At 33.1% G+C, this 19,090-nt stretch overlaps 1 protein-coding gene across 11 annotated transcripts in view; it reads left to right on the forward strand.

The window, feature by feature from the left end:
* The window catches only part of LOC126979031 (ankyrin repeat domain-containing protein 12), a 33,689-nt gene extending 16,807 nt beyond the window's left edge, over window positions 1–16,882 (forward strand). For 2 of the 11 annotated variants that reach the window (XM_050828187.1, XM_050828195.1), the window contains 14 exons: window positions 1,683–1,868; window positions 2,193–2,391; window positions 2,473–2,626; window positions 2,867–3,068; window positions 4,200–4,348; window positions 4,652–4,774; window positions 5,176–5,233; window positions 5,724–5,798; window positions 9,167–9,280; window positions 10,473–10,639; window positions 11,620–11,804; window positions 11,956–12,064; window positions 12,708–12,869; window positions 13,941–16,882. In XM_050828187.1, the coding sequence (XP_050684144.1) occupies window positions 1,683–1,868; window positions 2,193–2,391; window positions 2,473–2,626; window positions 2,867–3,068; window positions 4,200–4,348; window positions 4,652–4,774; window positions 5,176–5,233; window positions 5,724–5,798; window positions 9,167–9,280; window positions 10,473–10,639; window positions 11,620–11,804; window positions 11,956–12,064; window positions 12,708–12,869; window positions 13,941–14,114 (2,057 nt within the window). In that variant the 3' untranslated portion in view covers window positions 14,115–16,882. Of the gene's footprint in view, window positions 1–520; window positions 690–1,682; window positions 1,869–2,192; window positions 2,392–2,472; window positions 2,627–2,866; window positions 3,069–4,199; window positions 4,349–4,651; window positions 4,775–5,175; window positions 5,234–5,723; window positions 5,799–6,345; window positions 6,400–9,166; window positions 9,281–10,472; window positions 10,640–11,619; window positions 11,805–11,955; window positions 12,065–12,707; window positions 12,870–13,940 lie in introns of those variants that run through there. The other 9 variants (XM_050828198.1, XM_050828188.1, XM_050828190.1 and 6 more) reach the window with 9 other exon arrangements.
* Window positions 16,883–19,090: the final 2,208 nt, after the last annotated feature.

Here is a 19,090-nt window from a genome sequence, read left to right on the forward strand (position 1 = left end):
AATAAAATTTATTTATAATAATTATAAATATTTTTTTAATTCTGTATTCGGGTTTCGTATTTGAATACGATTGACAGTAAAATGTCAAGTGTCACGATGACAGTTAGGTCATTGACAGTGTCGTTATTGTTCCATTACACCATTTGCTGCTACTGTACCTACTACACAATGAATAGTTTTAAAAAAAACAATGTTTTTTTTAACGTACATAATCATCTTAGTATAAAACTAAATTATGTTAGAATATTTTATATATCTCAACACGCCAAATTATAAAGTTGCCAGCCTGCAAAATAAATTGTTTCTACATTATCTGTGGTCTGCCGTCTGTGAAGTGTATGATGATAGTCATCATCAAAACGTTATTGTTAAATATTGACCTACATAATATTTTTATTTATTAAGAATTTTATGTAAAATTTATATAAACATCTAATATTATTATGGTTACAAAATTATTATAAAGATTATAATACGTGTAATGACACGTTGTGGCTTTGACTGTGAGGGCGTGATACATTGACTTTGTCTGTCGCTATGGCCGCTTAATGTCAAACTTCGTGGTGGTGATTTTATGGCGTGAATAAGCGTTGAAATAAATGAGATCTTTTTTGTCTACGGGCGGCAATAAATATTGCAAAGTGTCCGCCAACGTGAAATGCAAAGGAGAGCACTCTCGCACAATAAAGGCTAGTAGTTTTATTCATCCATTTATATATTGTGTAAAATGTTAAGTTGTACTACACGCCTCAAAACAGTACTTTGTTGGTTTTTCGTTTACCTTACAACAATGGTTCCATTGACGTAATACAAATTATTCAGATGCCGAAAATAAAAACTTTTGAAGATGTGTGATTTTATCGGACTACATGGTTATTAATTCAAATTAGTGAGGAGTAATTAGTGTCAGTGTATCAAATATATTCGCTGTTGTGTTTACGAATAGGTATCGTATTCGTATACGAAAATTTATTTAAGTTTACGAATAGTTTATCTGAACTACAGGATTTATCAATTTCTATGCACATAAATTTCGAATGCCTTTAATTTATCTCGTCGTATTATGACAACTACTTGTATCATTTTGTGTTATATTTTTATTGGTTTGATAATATTATCAATGAGTGATGTATAACAAACCACATTCTTACATAAATTATGATAACCCTGGGTGTTTTTTCAAATGATTTATCATACTTTTCTCTAGAAACTTGTGCTATAGTCATTATATTTAATTTTATCACCTAGGAAAAATATTTTCTATTAATTAATAGTTTCATTTATAAAATTTCACTTATCATTTTGTTCACATCTTATATTCTGTATAAACTTAACTTTTATAACCATTGTTCTAATATTATAATGCCTACATTACATAATAATATTACATACCAGAATGCTCATTTTGTGATCTGGAATTCACTAATGTTTAGCCAGAACTAACAGTAAATCATATTTATTTATTATTAAAAAGAATATTCTATTTTGATCATAAGTTATTTTATCTAGAATTTTTTTTTGAAATACAATAGCCACTCGTTTTTTTGCATTAAATATTCCAAATCTGTTTCAATAATGGTTCATTTAAACTAATTAATTTGCTTAAATAATATTTCACAAATCCTAGATTGTGAAATTATAATTTATTATGTCTTTAATTTAAATTGTCTAATTCTTATCAGATAACGCGAGAGCAGCTCATAATACAAAAACAAGGGATGACAGCACAAAAAAGATTGGCAATGCAAGTACAACCAGTGAAGCTTGTAAGAGAAGTAACATGGAGAGCCTAGCACAGGGTGAATTTGAAAATAAAGAGGCCACAGCTCAAGAAAAAGTTAACAATGTTGAAATTAAAATCAAAGAAGGTAATTTTGAACTTATATGATATATAGCATTACCCACAGTAACATTATTTATTTACTACTAACAAAAAATGTTAATATCATTAACATAAACTCATTTGAATTTTACCATACAGTTCAAATAATCAGAATACATAATATAATTTCAATTTAAACTGTTATACTTATTATAAAGGAAAAGGGAAAGAATTAAAAACTACATACTAGATATATTCTGATTTGTTGGGGATAATAATAGTGTCAATCACCAGTATTAATTAATCTATTAGCCTGTCAATATCATTAATAATCTTACAATATAATAAATTGAGACTTAATAATTTACAGAGGGAGAACAGGTGAGTAGTGGTGTAGTGTCATCCACTCAAGATGACAGTATCCTCGGTAATAAGAAACTGTACATTGAGATTAAGCAGGAGCCTGACCAATCTGAGGATGATGTTTCTAAAAGAAAGAAAAGGAAGGATAATGATGATAAGGAATCCATAGCTAAGCCATCTTCAATGGCAAGGGGAGGCACAGGAAGGTAAATCAAAAATTAGATATTATTATTCAAAGTTGCTTTTGTAATATCAACCCACTAAATAAAATTATCTATTTATTACAGAATTCTTACTGGTAGCAAACCACCTGGACCAGCGAGCAAGACTGGTGCAACTATGGTACATAAAGGTGGTGCTTCACTGAATGTCAACAAAAGTGTTGCTACCTCATCCACAGGCAAATTGCAAACAGGTGGCAAAGGAAGTGCTGGAACCAAAGTAAGGGTTATATCAGTTACCTATACCTTTACGAATAATTATACCTTTAATAGAAAGCACTTGCTTGTCTTGTCACCTTATTCATTAAAAAAAATTACATAGATGTATTTTTTTTTTTAATTGTTTAATGTATTAGACAGTATCTTAATCTGATAAACTACAATAGCTTATAGTATTTTTTATCAAATAGCACAATTCATATTATTTCTAATTATATTTATTTGTTATTTTATCTCCTAGGGCAAATCAGGTTCGAACAAAGCATTGAGCACACAAATAAAGCAGGAAAGAAGGAGTCCAGTGCCTAGTCCAAAATCCTCTAAGGATGATGATTCTGATGACCTTAAACCTCTTGAGGCTATAGCACCAAAAGTTCCACCATTGAAGATAGTAATACCTGGTGGTGCAGGTGGATCTGGCAGTAGAAATGAACAAGAAGATGGTAATATTATCAGTAAAATTCAGTATTAGATTTATTCATATTAGTAACACACAGGGTGTGCCACACAAATGAAGAATGAATCCTGAATAAAAAGAGTGGATATGATAGCTTTGATTATGGTTTCTGTAATGTTATTTCTACATAAGATATCTTTAAGTGCCTTCATACTTCCCTTAATTCCACTTTACAACACCACCACAAATTACCCTACTTTTATCATAAACCCATGGATGTCTGGTATTATTCTACAGTGCAGTTTTCATGTAACCTGCTTCAACATACAACCAAGCTGTGGAATAAGATCCCTTTTGTAGTGTTTCCAGGATGATAGGACATGGTGACCTTAAAAAAAGCATGTAAATCTTTAAAAGACTGTTAACACTCCTGATATTCCTCTGGTGATGCAAGAGAATGGGTGGCATTGCACAATTAATGTCAGGTGACCCATACACTTGTTAATTCTCCTCTTCAATAAAAACAGAGGTCAATATTGACATTCAGTACTCAGGTTAGGGATGTTGAAAAAGGGCCAGGTCAAGAACAAAAGATTGGGTATGAAAGGTTTGCTGTATTTGGATATTGATAATCTAATATATAAAAAAATCTCGTGAATACTCCTCCAAAACGGCTTGACCAATTCTCATGAAGTTTTGAGTGCATATTGGGTAGGTCTGAGAATCGGACAACATTCTCATCCCCCTATATGTTAAGGGAGTGGTCCACACGATATTTTTTTTTTAATTTTTTTGACTTTTTTTTTAATTTGTTTGATTATGAGTCAGCATTAAAAAATACATACAACTTCGAATTTTCACCCATCTATGATCAACAGTTACTTTTGTATCGCGATTTTAATATCGGCAATACAATGTTTGCTGGGTCAGCTAGTAATATTATAAACCTATAGAATTATTCTTTGACACATTTACAGCTGCCTCAATATATTTGCAATAGAACTCTGCAACATTAAGCATGCTTGATATGTTCCTGCACAGGTAATATCATAGGGGACTTATACATAAAACCACATATTATCTTAACCTTTAGCAATGAATGTGTTAAAATGTACTGATAGTAAATTTTTATTTGTCTATTGGTGATTTGTGCTAGAACACTTTATATAATTGGCAGGTGGCTCAGGTCAGCGTGGCAGTGGCAAAGGGAGAGGCAATGCTTCCACATTACCTTATGTCTTACCATGTACAACCACAGATGCAGGTCAAACATCTGACAGCTCAGATGGTAATTCTGATGACAAACGAAGTGGTGAGGGGGGCAAGGTATGTACAATATTATTTAATTGATTGATTTTATTCTTATGAACTAACTCATTATGTTAGAATGTAAAATTGTTGATTTTTGTAAACAAATTACTACTATATCTAAACCCGTGGCTCCCTTATTAGCGATTTTGACAATTAAATGAAGCCAAACATCTCACAGTTATGATCATAAAAAGATCATAATTTTAGAATCCCAGTAGAGTTTGAGATTTTTTTTTTTTCTTAAAGTTTATCAAAAAATAAATGTATTATTTTCAATGGAAATGGAATGCCTTGCTGAATGTGGAGTTTATATTATAGGGAGGGCAAAGAGTACTCCGCTCGCATAGAACAAATGATGGCGAAAAAGACCAAACTGGCACAGTTTCGGGATCATCAAATCAAGTGTTGGGTTCTAATAAAAGTCCTCCTCCCACGGGTTCAGTAAGTAGTAATTCAATGTTTAACGCTAAACATAGACGCAACAACAAACGAAAGGTAACAAACATTCAATAATTTTCAATGTTTGTCCTATTCATGTTGATTTTACTATTTTATATGCAAGAGCCTTTTCATTTTATGAGTTATCATTCAGTCTTAACAAGATTTTGTTGTTTGTGTCTGCATGTTCTATTATATTTTAATTTCTGATCTATTACAATTCAAAATCATTAATGTAAATAAACTCAATGCTATGATTTATAAATGTTTTTAGTTATAATTATTGGTTATGCTATATCTATATGTGTATCCTTCAATTTTATTTGCACAATTTTTCCTATTATGTTTTTAATGGTGGTTGAGAGGGAAAGAGAGTATTATTTTTCATTCATAAGATATTTCAGGGTCAAGATGATCATGGTTCAACAATATCTGGCAGCTCAGGTGGGAAACATGATACAGGTAAGCAAATTTATATTATTGAGTGAATTGTTATAATTATAAAATAGTTGAATATATAAATTAGGAGATAATTTGGAAAAACAGCGACATATTCATAATTATTTTATGTATTAGAAAAAGACTTGTATACATTATATAATATCAGTGAACTTCTCACTTAATTTGAAGTCACTTTGTAAATTTATACAATATATTTATTGCCAATTGTTTCTTTGTGGTAATAATTGAAATTCATATTGATTAGTTGGTTTTCACTTTGCCCATTCTAATTATCATCATCAAGCTATAGAAATGGAATACATAGTCTGAACCTTACCACATTATATTTTTAAATGATTTGCTATTCTGTTAGCCTCAAATCAAACGAATGAATTTAAATTATAATTAGTCTTTTATCATGTAAATGATTTAATTACCTATTTAGGTATATAATTGAGTTTTTGTAATGTGTTGTTTTAAAATCTTAATATGTGCATGCACATATGTGAAGATGGAGCTGGGAGCAGAGGCAAGGAACGACGCTATCAATCTCCCTTAAAGTCTCCTAAGAACACACGACAATCTTGTAATTCATCATTATATAATATTTCTCTGTTCTTCCATTATTTCTTTTACTTTTAAGTTAGCTTAATTTTTTTTTAATATATTTTCTATTTTGTAGTTTGCATAATGTTTAACTGACATTGTCCTAATGTTAATTTTGTTCCTCTCCTGTATAATTTATTTTCAGTTGAGATTTATGATGATTTCTTTCTACCTTTAATAAAATTTAATTTGTGTTGTACAACAATATTATCAGAGTTATTTTTTATATAATTGCTAGAAGGCGCTTCTTAAACAATTTATTCAGAATATTAATATTAATTTAAAAAAAAATATAAATCATAATTTTTGCATTTTTGAGTTGAGTAAGACTTTACACATGATATAGATATTTTGTTATAGTGGGATGTCCCACAAGACATTTAATAGTCAGTAGTTAATACTCTGCCCCCGGGTAGCAACATAAGTGTTGAAGATAGAAATGGAGCGCCACCTAGTTGTTGAGAATAGTACTCATTAAATTTGTGTGTAATTTATTGTTGAAATGTGCACGCCGTGCATATATGAAGACGGACAGGGGGGCAGAGGTCGCCGAAGTTCATCCTCTAAATCAACGATAAACGGTGGACAACATTGTTATTTATTTACTTAAGTTCATTTGCTTTGTGTTGTTTCATGACAAAATTATCATTGTTTCAATGTGTCTTGATCATTGGTGAACAGCAAGGCTTCTGTGATCCCTGACGCATGATTTCTTGAGGCACTTTTTATGATTTAAAATCTATTTCAAAATGTCTAATCAGATAGTCTCAGCTTTTTATACATGTTATTATGTTTATATCCGGTGGATGTTTTTTATTTTATTGTATTTAATTTGTAGTTTATAACATTGCTTTAGATATTTCCGTAAATTTTATTCGGCGATATGAAAGACTGGGATTGTATGATTATTTTTTTTTAATAAGTATTTCCTTACTTGACAATATAAATATACCCTCTAAAGTTTTGATACACAAGAAGCTTATGAAGAATCATTATGTTTGTATGTTATTGTAAATGTTTAGTGAATGTGCGGACTGTTATTAATATTCTTCTAATATGTTCTTTTGGTGTATTTAGTTTCTTATATTTACGTATTGTATAATCACCGCCCTGATACATACAGTTTAAATTGAGTTAAAAACTGGCACGTGAATATTCCAGAAGTTTTTCGTTTGCCAATATGAATTCTGAGTGATCTTCATTTCACATTTATATTATAAGTACTACCAAGTTATCACGGTATAAAACTATTTCAAAAATATATTCTCCTACATATTTTAACAACATTCACGGTTTTACAAATAAAATTGGCATGAAGTTATAACTAAACATAAACCAAGAATATGTAAAATGTTTACAAATAGACAGTTTGCTTACGAATGGTTTGTTCGGACGTATAACGTATCCCGAGTTTATTTGCAAGGCAGCTTGTCATTCGGAAATCTTCAGAATTATCATTGTATTGACAGTTGTCAACGACATTTTAAACATATTGCATTTTCTTTGTTCATCATCTGTTGTAACTTTATACCATGTTTATTTGTAAGGCCGTCAGAGTGTAGGTATAATATGATTGAGCTTGCCTAAATTATTTTTTTTTGATTTATGACTGACGGCTACTTTCTGTATTCGATCTCTAATGCAAAATTATGTACAATCCAGATCTTGTCATCCGTAAATCTATCCCGATCCTGCTTTTAATTATATCCATCGTAGTTGCAAAGGCCATTTTAAATAAAAATAACGCTAATTATAGTCGTCACATTTATTCTTACAAATTATAAGCTATAAATATAATTACCTACGTCATCTCATAGGTAGATTAAAAAAATACTTTCATACCCTCATGGTTATTGAAATGCAAAAGCAGGGCATGAATATTTTAATTAATCAACCGCTAACTTTGTATTGCCATCGAATATAGAAATCAGCCGTCTGCAGCATTAGACCTTTTCCACATACAATGAACAACAGCGAACAAAAGTTAACATTAGGACTTGCTTCTCTTTCATTCGTCGCGCCACACGCCATAGACTTACAATATACCTACCGTATAAAAGTACAGCAGGATGGAAAAGCGAATCTACTGTTACTGTAACAGTCAGCCACACTTAGAATTAGCTCCTTAGTATTTTGGATACTAAACTAGCTGACGCACACACTGACATATCTAAATTGGTCACGCATTTTCGGCCTGTCAGGTAGTCCGCTACGTTAGTATATTCTAGCCCCCCTTATTCATGATGGTCCGCTAACTTTAAACAGCCGCTTAGGAGTGTTTTTTCTCATTCTGACATAGGTCAATAGAAGAAGACAGAGTGAGAATTAGCAATGCTTTAAGTTAGCAGACTATTATGAATAAGGGGGTACGTCTGTGCCGTCCATACTCAGACTTTCCCTTTCCTTAGTAAGCTTTATTTGCCGTCGTTCGCTATATGTGGACCCGGCCTAATATTATAATGTAATTTAACAAAAATAGATTTTGAATTATTTAAATAATTGAGATTGGTTTAATTAATTTTACGTTATGTCAGACTATTTAGTAAAGTATTTTCAAAAAACACATCTTTTGTTAATATTTCAATCAGTATACCTAGTTGGTACGTAAATTTCTGTTTGATAAAATAAAAATGTACCTTAATGTAGTCAGAGTTAGATGTGATAATATAATTAAACATACTTATTTCAGTAAATATATATTTAATACTCGAGTCTCGGATTTTTGAGACTGGTATTAAAGTAATGTAAGTATGTTGAAGTTATCATTTGAAAGTAAAATGCAAAAATAATGCTTATTTTAAATACATTCAGCTATTGAATATTTCAGTATGCATTGAGCTATTTAAATGATTGGGACTGGGTACATTAGTGTTGTATAATTAAAAGAATAATTGGGATTAAAATTAATAAAAATAATAGATAAGAATTTAAAATATTACTTGTATTACTTAAATAAAGTTATTATTAAATGAGCGGCAATTATACTAGCTGTTGGTCGAATAGCTAATGTTCCTTTATGTTGTAGTCATAGATACAAATTCTAACACATTACAGCTTACATGATAATAAATACATCGAAAACTACAGTGTAGTATTCTGGGCGCATATTTGAAATAAAATAAAATGATAGTCGCAATGTGACATGATTCCTTGATTACAAAAACTATATTATCGCAGAGTGCCTCAAGTTTCGGTGCACCGAACCTCATTATCATAATTGTTTTTATGTAATTGTAAATGTTTAGTGAATGTGCTGACTTAATACCTATCTACCTGCAATTGTTATTTTGGTGTTTTGTTATTTTCATTTTATTCACAAATTTTTCCTTGTTATATTTCCTGAAACAGCTGCATCGAAACCAGCAGATCAGTTATATCTCAGAAAGATGAAGAAGGGAAAGGCCCATTTAAGAAAGTACAAATCAGAGAAACACAATACTGTTGCCTCTATGTATCACTCATGTAAATATTAGAGAAGATATTAATTTATTAATGTGAATGATTGGGAGCTTTTGACACATTAAACAAGCGAAATGAATGAGATTGGTTAAATTAATGATTATGTTATGTTAAATTATTTTCCAAAGCATTAATGACAGTAAATGCAAAAAGTGTGTGTGTACTTATGTATGCACGCAAGAAGTTATACTTCTTTGGCCTAACGAAGATAATTAAAATGATTTATTCCTCGTGCTACGTTACGTTCTACGTTTTTAGAAAGAACAATTTTGTAAAAATCTTGCAAAGATATCTTTGACAATTAATTATTAAATAAGGAATACGGCTGTATGGGCTTGAACCCTTTGCCTGTCCTAATAATGGACGAAGAAACCAAAACAAAAATAACGAATGACGCAAAACGTCTTAGGAATCCTACTTCAACCTGTTACTTTTGTGTTACAGTGATGCGCGCGAATCTTAAAATTTCACTCTCATCACTTTTTCATAAAGCGCCTAAAGAAGTATAACTTCAAAATATTCTAAACTATATCGGCCTATAAAAGTTACATAAAGTAAAATAACTGATAATAAACCAAGAATATACAAAATGTTTACAAATAGACATATTGCTTATGATTTCTTTTGGACGTATAACTTTTCCCGCGTTTATTTTCAAAGCTGCTTAGCATTCGAAATACTTCAGAATTATCAGATAGGTATATAGTATTGTCAACGATATAGTCAACATTTCTTGGCATGTTCTTGGTTTATTCTCAGGTATAATTTTTGTCTCTTAAGTTTTTTGGTAAGGCCGTTTTACTTATGCAAAATAATTTGACATATCTACTTCAAAAAATATACATATTGCTATCATTTGATGGAGATTGGTTAGTTAAACAAAATTTTCTGTTTTATATTGTGTAATCTTATCTCATAATGCATCTCATTGAGAAAGTATTTACAGCAAAAGTAGATTGAAGCTTAATGCGTCCATAAATTCAAATTTACCCGAACAGTAGCAAAATTTCTTTTAAAGTTTAGGATGCAGTGCCCTCAGGTCTCGATGCACGGAGCTCTTTTTTTTTTTTTTTTGGATGTTATTCTAAATGTTTAGTGAATGCTCTGTTCGCTATTTCTACGATTTGTTCTCTCGGTGTACTTACTACTTACTTCTTTATTCACAAATGTTTCCGTAATAAATTTTCTCGAACAGCTGCATCGGGACCAACAGTTGAGTTACATCCAAGGAAAAGAAAGCTGAAGTCGTCCAGGGACAACCATCTAAGGGAAATTAAAATAGAGAGAGACACTGAAAACTCAGTTTCACATAATGTTACACATTCAAATCCTTACCAGATGTATATACATAAGAGGAAACAGGTATGTGTAACGCAATATTTTTAAATTATACATTTTATTAACAATACGTAAACGGAAAACTTTGCACACAACCAATCAACCCCACCCCTTTTTTTTAATCTCGCGAATGAATGAACGTGCAATTTAACAGAGTTAAAATTTGTATGGAGAAGAAGTGTATAAAACTATTTTTTTTAATTGCCTCATAAATACATTAAATTAAATAAAATAGATATTCACACACACTTCTGCTTGAACACAGGGGCGTCCATTGGTTTTCTAGCAAATGAGGCACTATTAGTTTCCGGACCATTTTGTCAACTCAAATACTTTAGTTTATGTTATGGGGGTGTTCAATCGAAGTTTGTTTATAGAATAACGGAACTAAATTAACTTTAATACTGGTGGTAGGTACATATTAATTTAGCTTAGCTAGTATTAATGTGGTGCATACCATATAGGTATAGGCATGCACACCCCTGCTTGAATGACACACAACGTACATTGTAGAATTAATAAACCCTTATTATTATTTTAATTATATTAGAAAAGGAGGACAAACGAGCGTATGGGTCACCTGGTGTTTAGTGATCACCGCTGCCCACATTATCTTGCAACACCAGAGGAGCGTTACCGGCCTTTAAGGACGGTGTACACGCTTTTTTTGAAGGTACCCATGTCGTATCGTCCCGGAAACACCGCACAAGGAAGCTCATTCCACGGTTTTGTAGTACGTGGAAGAAAGCTCCTTGAAAACCGCACTGTGGAGGACCCCCACACATCCAGATGGTGGGGATGATATCGGAACTTGTGGCGTGCCGTGCGAAGGTGGAATATGGCGGCAGGTATCAGGTGTAACAGCTCTTCGGAACACTCCCCGTGATAAATGCGGTAGAAGATAATATTCTAACTTAAAATATGAATATATAATATGAATTATGGTCTAATTTAGACCTCCGGGCGACCACTAGTATTAGTGAAATATTTTTGATTTTTTACAGATTGAGCGTCGTCAGAAAACATTGTTCCCTGTCAAACCAAAGCCGCCAAAGGATTTCAATAAATATTTGATGAATCGCTGCACATACACTCTTCAAAACAACGTAAATCCGGAGCCTCAGGTCGAAATTCCAATCACTCTTCCACAGCAAATGATAACAGAGTTTATGTCGCAGGAGAGAGAAAGGTAGGTAACCGTGTTTGCTTGTCGTTTTGCGCTGGCCTGTGCATACAACGAATTCGCGAAGGGAAATAACATCCAGAGTTGTTTTACTTGTTGTCTCGCTGTATAATATTGTTAAATGTATGTTATTAATTTTATTGTGATTGTCACGTAGGACTCGACTGCGCATTCAGCATCAGGTTGAGAAGGAGAAACTGGTTTTGGCAGTGGAACAAGAAATCTTACGTGTGCACGGGCGAGCCGAACGTGCTGTGGCTAATCAAGTAATTATATTAATTTAATAAAAATATATCATAGTATCTGAAGACGAAAGTTTTCAACCAGTGATGACTTACGGTACGCAGACGTGGTCGCTATAACTATAGGCCTGATGAGTAACCTCATGGTCGCTCAGAGGTCAATAGAGAGGGCTATGCTCGAAGTTTCGTTGCGAGATCGAATCGGAAATGAGGAGATCCGTAGGAGAAGCAAAGTCACCGACATAGCCCACTGATTGTGAAACTAAGTGGCAGTGGCGAGGGCACCTAACCCCACGGACAGATGGCCGTTGGGACAGTTAAGTTCTCGAATGGCGACCACGTACCGAATAAGCCGATGATCTGGTCAATACGCCGGAATACATTGAATGAGGGCCGCGCAGGACCTATCGTCGTTAAGATCTTTTGGGGAGGCATTTGTCCAGCAGTGGAAGTTTTCCGGCTGATGATAATGAAAAATAAAAATATAAATTGTCAAATAGACAAGTCTTAAAGCATTTTTGAATGAGTATTATATTTAATTTATATTTTTTTTATATTATAGTTGCTGTCATCACATTTCACACAGCCACTGTAAAAATGTATTATTAAATAGTATTTAATGGTAAATGCGCATCTTGTATGATTATATGATTTTTTCGTCCCGCAGGCTCTTCCTTTCTCTGTGTGCACTATCTTGCGTGATAAAGAAGTTTACAACGTGCTAGCACCAGAGCAGGAAGAAAAACGCAACGCGCAGCGATCCAGGTGCAACGGGAGGCAAATTAATTCGTGGCTTCAGGAAGTTGACGACAAGTGGGAAAAGATCAAGGTTGGATATCAAAACTTTATACCTTGACTCCACCCTTCCTCAAGTAGCGCTTTAATTTCGCTCGCTATTATCGTTCATTCAATCATCTTAGAGACCTCTAAATAATAGTAATCTATGAATAAATAATGGTAAAAATATCAAGGAAATAGGACAATCCGACAATAATTAAGTAAAACTGATTTAGAGTTAATACGAACTATCAACGATTCCCGCCACGATACGTAATTTAAAGAGGATGTAAATACGTTAGTTAGTAAAGACGTTTAGTATGAAACGTGCAATCTACAAATATCACATAAGTTTGAAATAGTAGTAATAACAGTATGGCGATTGGCGATGAAATATAATCCGGCAAAGTTTGAAAGAAAACAGTTGCTTAAAATTATGTGGATTTCGGCTATCTCCGTTTCTTATAGGATTATAACCGTCATCTGTAAATCTATCAATGACTGCACTTTTCATAAAATCGAGTGAATCGCTTTTTTCTTAGAGAGTTTCGCTAGGCTGGCGCAAGTTACTGCAATTTATGTTAAAGTCCAACTATGTCTTGAATTTGAAATTGGAGTAAACTTTTCACCACACCACTTCATAAATGTGCCAGTAATATTCTCAAACGAATAAAACCTCTTTTGGTATTGTATTTTCTAAAGGGACGGAAAAAATTAAAACCGCCCGTTGTTTTTTTGCAAATTAATTCATTTCCATATTCTTATAATTTATCAAGAGGTTTTGCCTTTTTGTAAAATAAAATTTGTTTTGCAAAAGAATCTTGTGTGATGAGAGAAAATCTGGATTAAGTAAAGAAGATTTTGTTTTTATCGTAGAACTATTAACAACAAACCGTAACAATGAAAACTTCAAAAATAAAGCAGTGATAAGACGAAAATATGACATGTATCTAACGGTAATGAAACTACAAACCGTACTGAACCAACAAGACGAGCGTGTGGAGTGAAAGGGGAACAGGAGGGGGCTTCACGTTCCAGCGAGGTCCAGAGATAATGTGGCCGTGCTCCATTGTCCTACTCTTCCATAAAAAACTAATGTTCATGTTTAAATAAATTATTGCAGGAGGGCATGTTACGACGGCAGCATACGGAGGCAGAAACGTTACACGCGGTTCAGGCCATGGGATGGGAATGGAAACTGAAGGAATTGGGCCTGTGTGATCACAAGATCACGCCCAAGATAGATCCATTGCATGTACCACAAATACATGTGTCAAATTTTGATTTGCCCGCTTGAATTTTAAGTTCACATTGCCTGAGTTCATATAACGTCGACACTATGGTGACGACATAATATCTAATTTCACCTTCTTAACTAACATTTTTATAACACCAATTGGTAATATGAATCAAGCGGAGCCACTAAATTGAATGTTATTAATTCGATTTGTATAAGTTGTTTCTACATGTGAGACTGTCAAATTTTATTATGACGTGTCACCTGTCATATATTATATACATATAATATATCGCAGTAAATATATACATACACATACCGTCAAAATTAAATTATTATTGTATAAAAAATTATCTTATTAGTGAGGGTTTGCTCTTTCAAACGGTTGAAATTGTCGAATTTCATGAAAACTGCAAAAGGCCTTCATTTAACATACAGTAACAGGGCCATTGATTGCAATGAAAGAATCCAATATTTTGACTGTATGTACAATGTGTATTTAAATAATTTATACACCTTCATTGAAATAATTTGATTACCACTTGACTCATGATTTTAAAATTTAATTTTGTATTACGTCCAGTTTTATGGACGTGATTTGTATTATTATTAGGAATTAACGCTTCTTTTCTCTTCTTTTAAGAGGCGGCTGAAAAAGTTTTATTAACGTTATTAGATTAGGCTGTGGGATATATCTATTTCTGTTGTATTAATCTATAGACAGATACTTCATAATGCTTTCATACTAACTCTATCAAGTTTTCCGATGTGGAAGTTTACTATGTAATTAACAATCGTAACACAATCAGTGCTTATAATGCATTCCCAATATATAAATCATCCCAACAGAAGTAGACTAAACAGTATCTCCATAATAATTTATGTTAAAAATAATTGATTCGTTTCGTATATTTCGAAATTATAAAATGTAAGGAAATATGTCATTGTTTAATTATGATAAAAATTTAATAAGTTGTTTTTGGTTTTATCTATTAATATAATAATGAGGATTTTTTCAAAGTTTTGAATGATTATAACTTCCTCCAATTTAATTTTACTTTCATACAAACCATGTTCATTAATATCGCAAATTCAAACAGATTTTTTATGATTATTTGGTTGAATGTTTATTCCTACTGTGTGCATTGAAACTCCATTCTCGAATTAACTGGTTGGTTCTAATATGAATTACATAATAACATCCCTTAAGTGAATATTATATTTTTATGATTTGTCATGACAATTTAACGGACCTTAATGAACTATTAAAATAGTTAAGTGAAAGTCGAACCAGAAGGGTTTGTAAACAACGTAAAGATTAATTAATACTTTTGTATTGGAATTACCTGTTTAATTTGCTAGTTTAAAATCATGAATATCCGCCTACTGACAGACTCCTTCTAATAATCTTTCATTCTTACCACCTTTGGGAACAGAAGCCTATTATTTAATTGAATTTAGATTTTCATCATCCAGTTGATAATCAATCTATGCTTTTAAGCTTCAATGTACCCTGTTTATGAAAATAATTTTATGTATATATGAGACATTCAAAATGAATTTTTAGTAAATCATATTATGTTATTAGAAAATCTGTGATTTATTGTATATTATCAAGTAATCTCAATAAATTTAGATAGTTATGTACCATATTGTGTTTTGTTTTTATCAGATATACTATTAAACTACATTTTTTTTCACTATTGCAAAAACTTTATTATTTATTTGATATTATATAACGAATGAAATACAAATATGTGGAAATTTATTAATTATTGTACTGTTTTATTTTTTTCATACAATTTGACTCTATGTAATTGTTTCTTATTATTAATGATTTGATTTTGAAATTTGTGATCATACCTCAATAATACAGGGTGGACCAAAAGTCCGTTTATAATTGGAATGATGATTAAAAATTACAGTGGATCAAAATTTGTTTATTGTTTTCGATATTAAACAAAAGGGGAATTAATTTCTTAAAAATCACATCATCCATATGCAATCCTTCATTATTCTGGCATTGCTGCAATCAAGAGCGGAAATTTTCTATGACAGCTTTACATGTTTCTGTTGAGATGTTTTGGATTTCTGTGCGAATTCGATCCTTTAATTCGTCAAGAGTTACTGGGTTGGTTGGCTGGCATGCAGGGGTTTTTGATCACCATGACATAGTGTCACTCCAATGACGAGTCGCATGGTCCTGAGGCCTTAATTCCTGCACCATTTGGATTTGAAGGACGTTAAGGACAGCAGACCGCTTTCGAGTTGATAGTCCAGGTTGGTCACGAACAGACGATTTTACTCGCTCCACGTTTTCGGGGTCCCTCGACGTTCTAGGCCGGCCAGATCGACGTAAATACATTGTTGAACTCGTCTTCTCAAACTTGAGCACCCATTTTTTAATTAACACACCTGATGGAGCTTGATTTTTGTGTCGTATCTTGTAATGATTGCAAAACTTTCGTTGAGCTAAGGTCGGAGAATCGTTGTTTCCATAGTACTCGCGTACACAAAATGCACGTTGACTACCATGGTAGTAAATTCCCATTGGCCGCTCTTGCAATGCATAACCCTTCCACCCCCCTCCGCCGCCGCTGCTAGACGCGGCAACCGATTCAAATGTAAACGGACTATTGGTCCACCCTGTATTTCACCATTTTCATTATTTTTAATTTTTATCTGATGATATGACTGTTTTTATGAAAATATGTGTTTGATATGTTATGCAAGAAATGTAATTAACACAACATTTGTTTTTATACCACAACCACATCAATGTATTCTGTGCTATATATAATTTCATTAAACATATTCATATACAAAAAGTATTTTTTTTATATATTTAATTCTTGAAGACCTGAATGAAGATTTTACTGATTTTATAAGTACATACTGCGCCAAAATTAACCTCATTCCTTCTTAATTTACCTTTCTTTTCTTATGCCTTTGCCTATACGACCATCTCTGTCGCTCTAGTGGAGGGCTGTCCACCGCCCGCGCAAGGCAGTAGGTACGACAGTTCTACTGTGGTGTGTACACAGTGGCTGAAGTACCAGTTGTTAGCACCACACGATCATCTACAAACCGCTAACAGTGTGTGCGGTGCATCAAAATACAGTCCATACAGCTACCGCAACTTTTCCTATCCTTAGTTTCTGTCTTAGCACCAAACCACTTCCGCCATCACGTGGTCAAATTTATTAACTAAGCACAGCAATCGTAACAGAGAGCTCGACCTCCAACCGCATTAACACTGGCTGGATGAATCAGTCTAACGTACGGCTCGGAATGCTGGCCGCTCAAAAACGATCTGCAGACGACCGAAGACAGAACGTCTTTGCGAAAAATAAATTTAGATTTCTTAGGAGAGCCGACCGCACTAAAATAAGATAGGCCGAGGATAATCACAGCCTTTTTTTTGCGCCCAAACAAAGGGAAAGGGCTACCCTCCGGGATAACGACGGGAGGGAGGTGGTGAATGCTCATGCATACCAACGCAGCCTAAGTCTGCGTTGGTTATTTGGGACTCACGTAAAACCTAGGCGCCTACCCACTAAACACCACCTGAGGTTGGCTTTGGGCAGGTGCCCTCTAAGCCTTCATCGAAGGCAACCTTCGCTTGAGGAGAGAGAGGCTCAAAAAGAGCCCAAGCACCCGCAATCAAAATGATAACATGATTCTCGCAGTCTTATCATATTAACCGCCTTCAGAGGTTTGGCGATGGCGCAATGGTGTTTTTTAGGATTGGTATAAAATACACGTTGCTGTATATTCGTTGGATAACACCTAAAAACGGAAAAATATTCCGGCTGATATCTTTACCAATGTGATCTGCATAATAACGATATAGTTGAGTAGGTACATGAATGTCTTACGAAATAATTTCCCTAAATGATCTAATAACAACGCTAACAATAACAAAGTAACAAGGATAATAATTTATGTTTAAGGCTGAGATCTATAGAGCGTTCTTAGACTTTGCTCAGACTACTGAAGTAAAACTTAGCTGAGTGTAAGCTTAGCATAATCTTTGAGTTCGTTTTTATAGTCATTTGACAGCTGCAATTATGTTGAGCATAGATATTAGATAGGCTTAGACAGCCCAATGCAAAAGACAAACTCGCGTTTTGTCACACTCAGCTAAGTTTTACGTTCTTAAGTAAAGTCTGAGCTAATTGAGAGAAATATATGATAATTGACACACTTCACACCTTATTGTGTCTAGCCATAAATAAGGCATAGAATAGCCTGTACTGTGAGTAAATATATTAAATAATACAATAAATATAAATACATTTTTAATCAACCATGATTCGAACACAAATATTAATATTCACCATAGAAACGTTTGCACCTACCGGGATTCGAACCCGGGGCCCTTAGCTGAGTACTCCAGTAGTCAGCGTCACCAACCCCTGGGTTATATGAGTCGTCGAATATTATTTATTTCTATTACAATTGCGTGAAAGCTTTTCTTTGATATCTGCTGTGGTTAATAAATTATTTAGGCACACAATATTTTTGCGGCCGGTTAATATTTTCGACAGTTGTTCCTACATATAAAAATCTCAGAAGCCCAATAATTTTACATGCATTGAAAACTCGAGTAAGTACTTACAAAATTTGCTTGACGACTGAATAATGGCGCTTCAGTATTTCCCAATCTAACCGGCATCTTGTGCACTCATGAGCCATCAAATGTTCAGATTATTAAATTCGCGGATGTCCCATATGCCGAAACGAAAATTTAGGTAGATAAGTATACATATGTAGTCTCGAAAATTGTTACCTACGTGCAGAGCAAATAATTATAATAGAAGTTAAAGTACGAAATTGCCGTTTTATTGTAATAGGTACTCCGAATGATGTACGTATATTAAACTTCATGGTTTGAGATTTTTGATTGAAACTTTTTTCACATGGTAAGCACCTTTGTAGTCCTTTTTTTTAAATGTGCAATATTCGATTATCGACTTTCAGTTGTTTTTTTTTATTCAGCTTAGACAAGAAAGATGGATACTATGAAAATTCGA

Source organism: Leptidea sinapis, chromosome Z (genome assembly GCF_905404315.1).
Source record: "Leptidea sinapis chromosome Z, ilLepSina1.1, whole genome shotgun sequence".
In the NCBI taxonomy this organism is placed as follows: Eukaryota; Metazoa; Arthropoda; class Insecta; order Lepidoptera; family Pieridae; genus Leptidea; species Leptidea sinapis.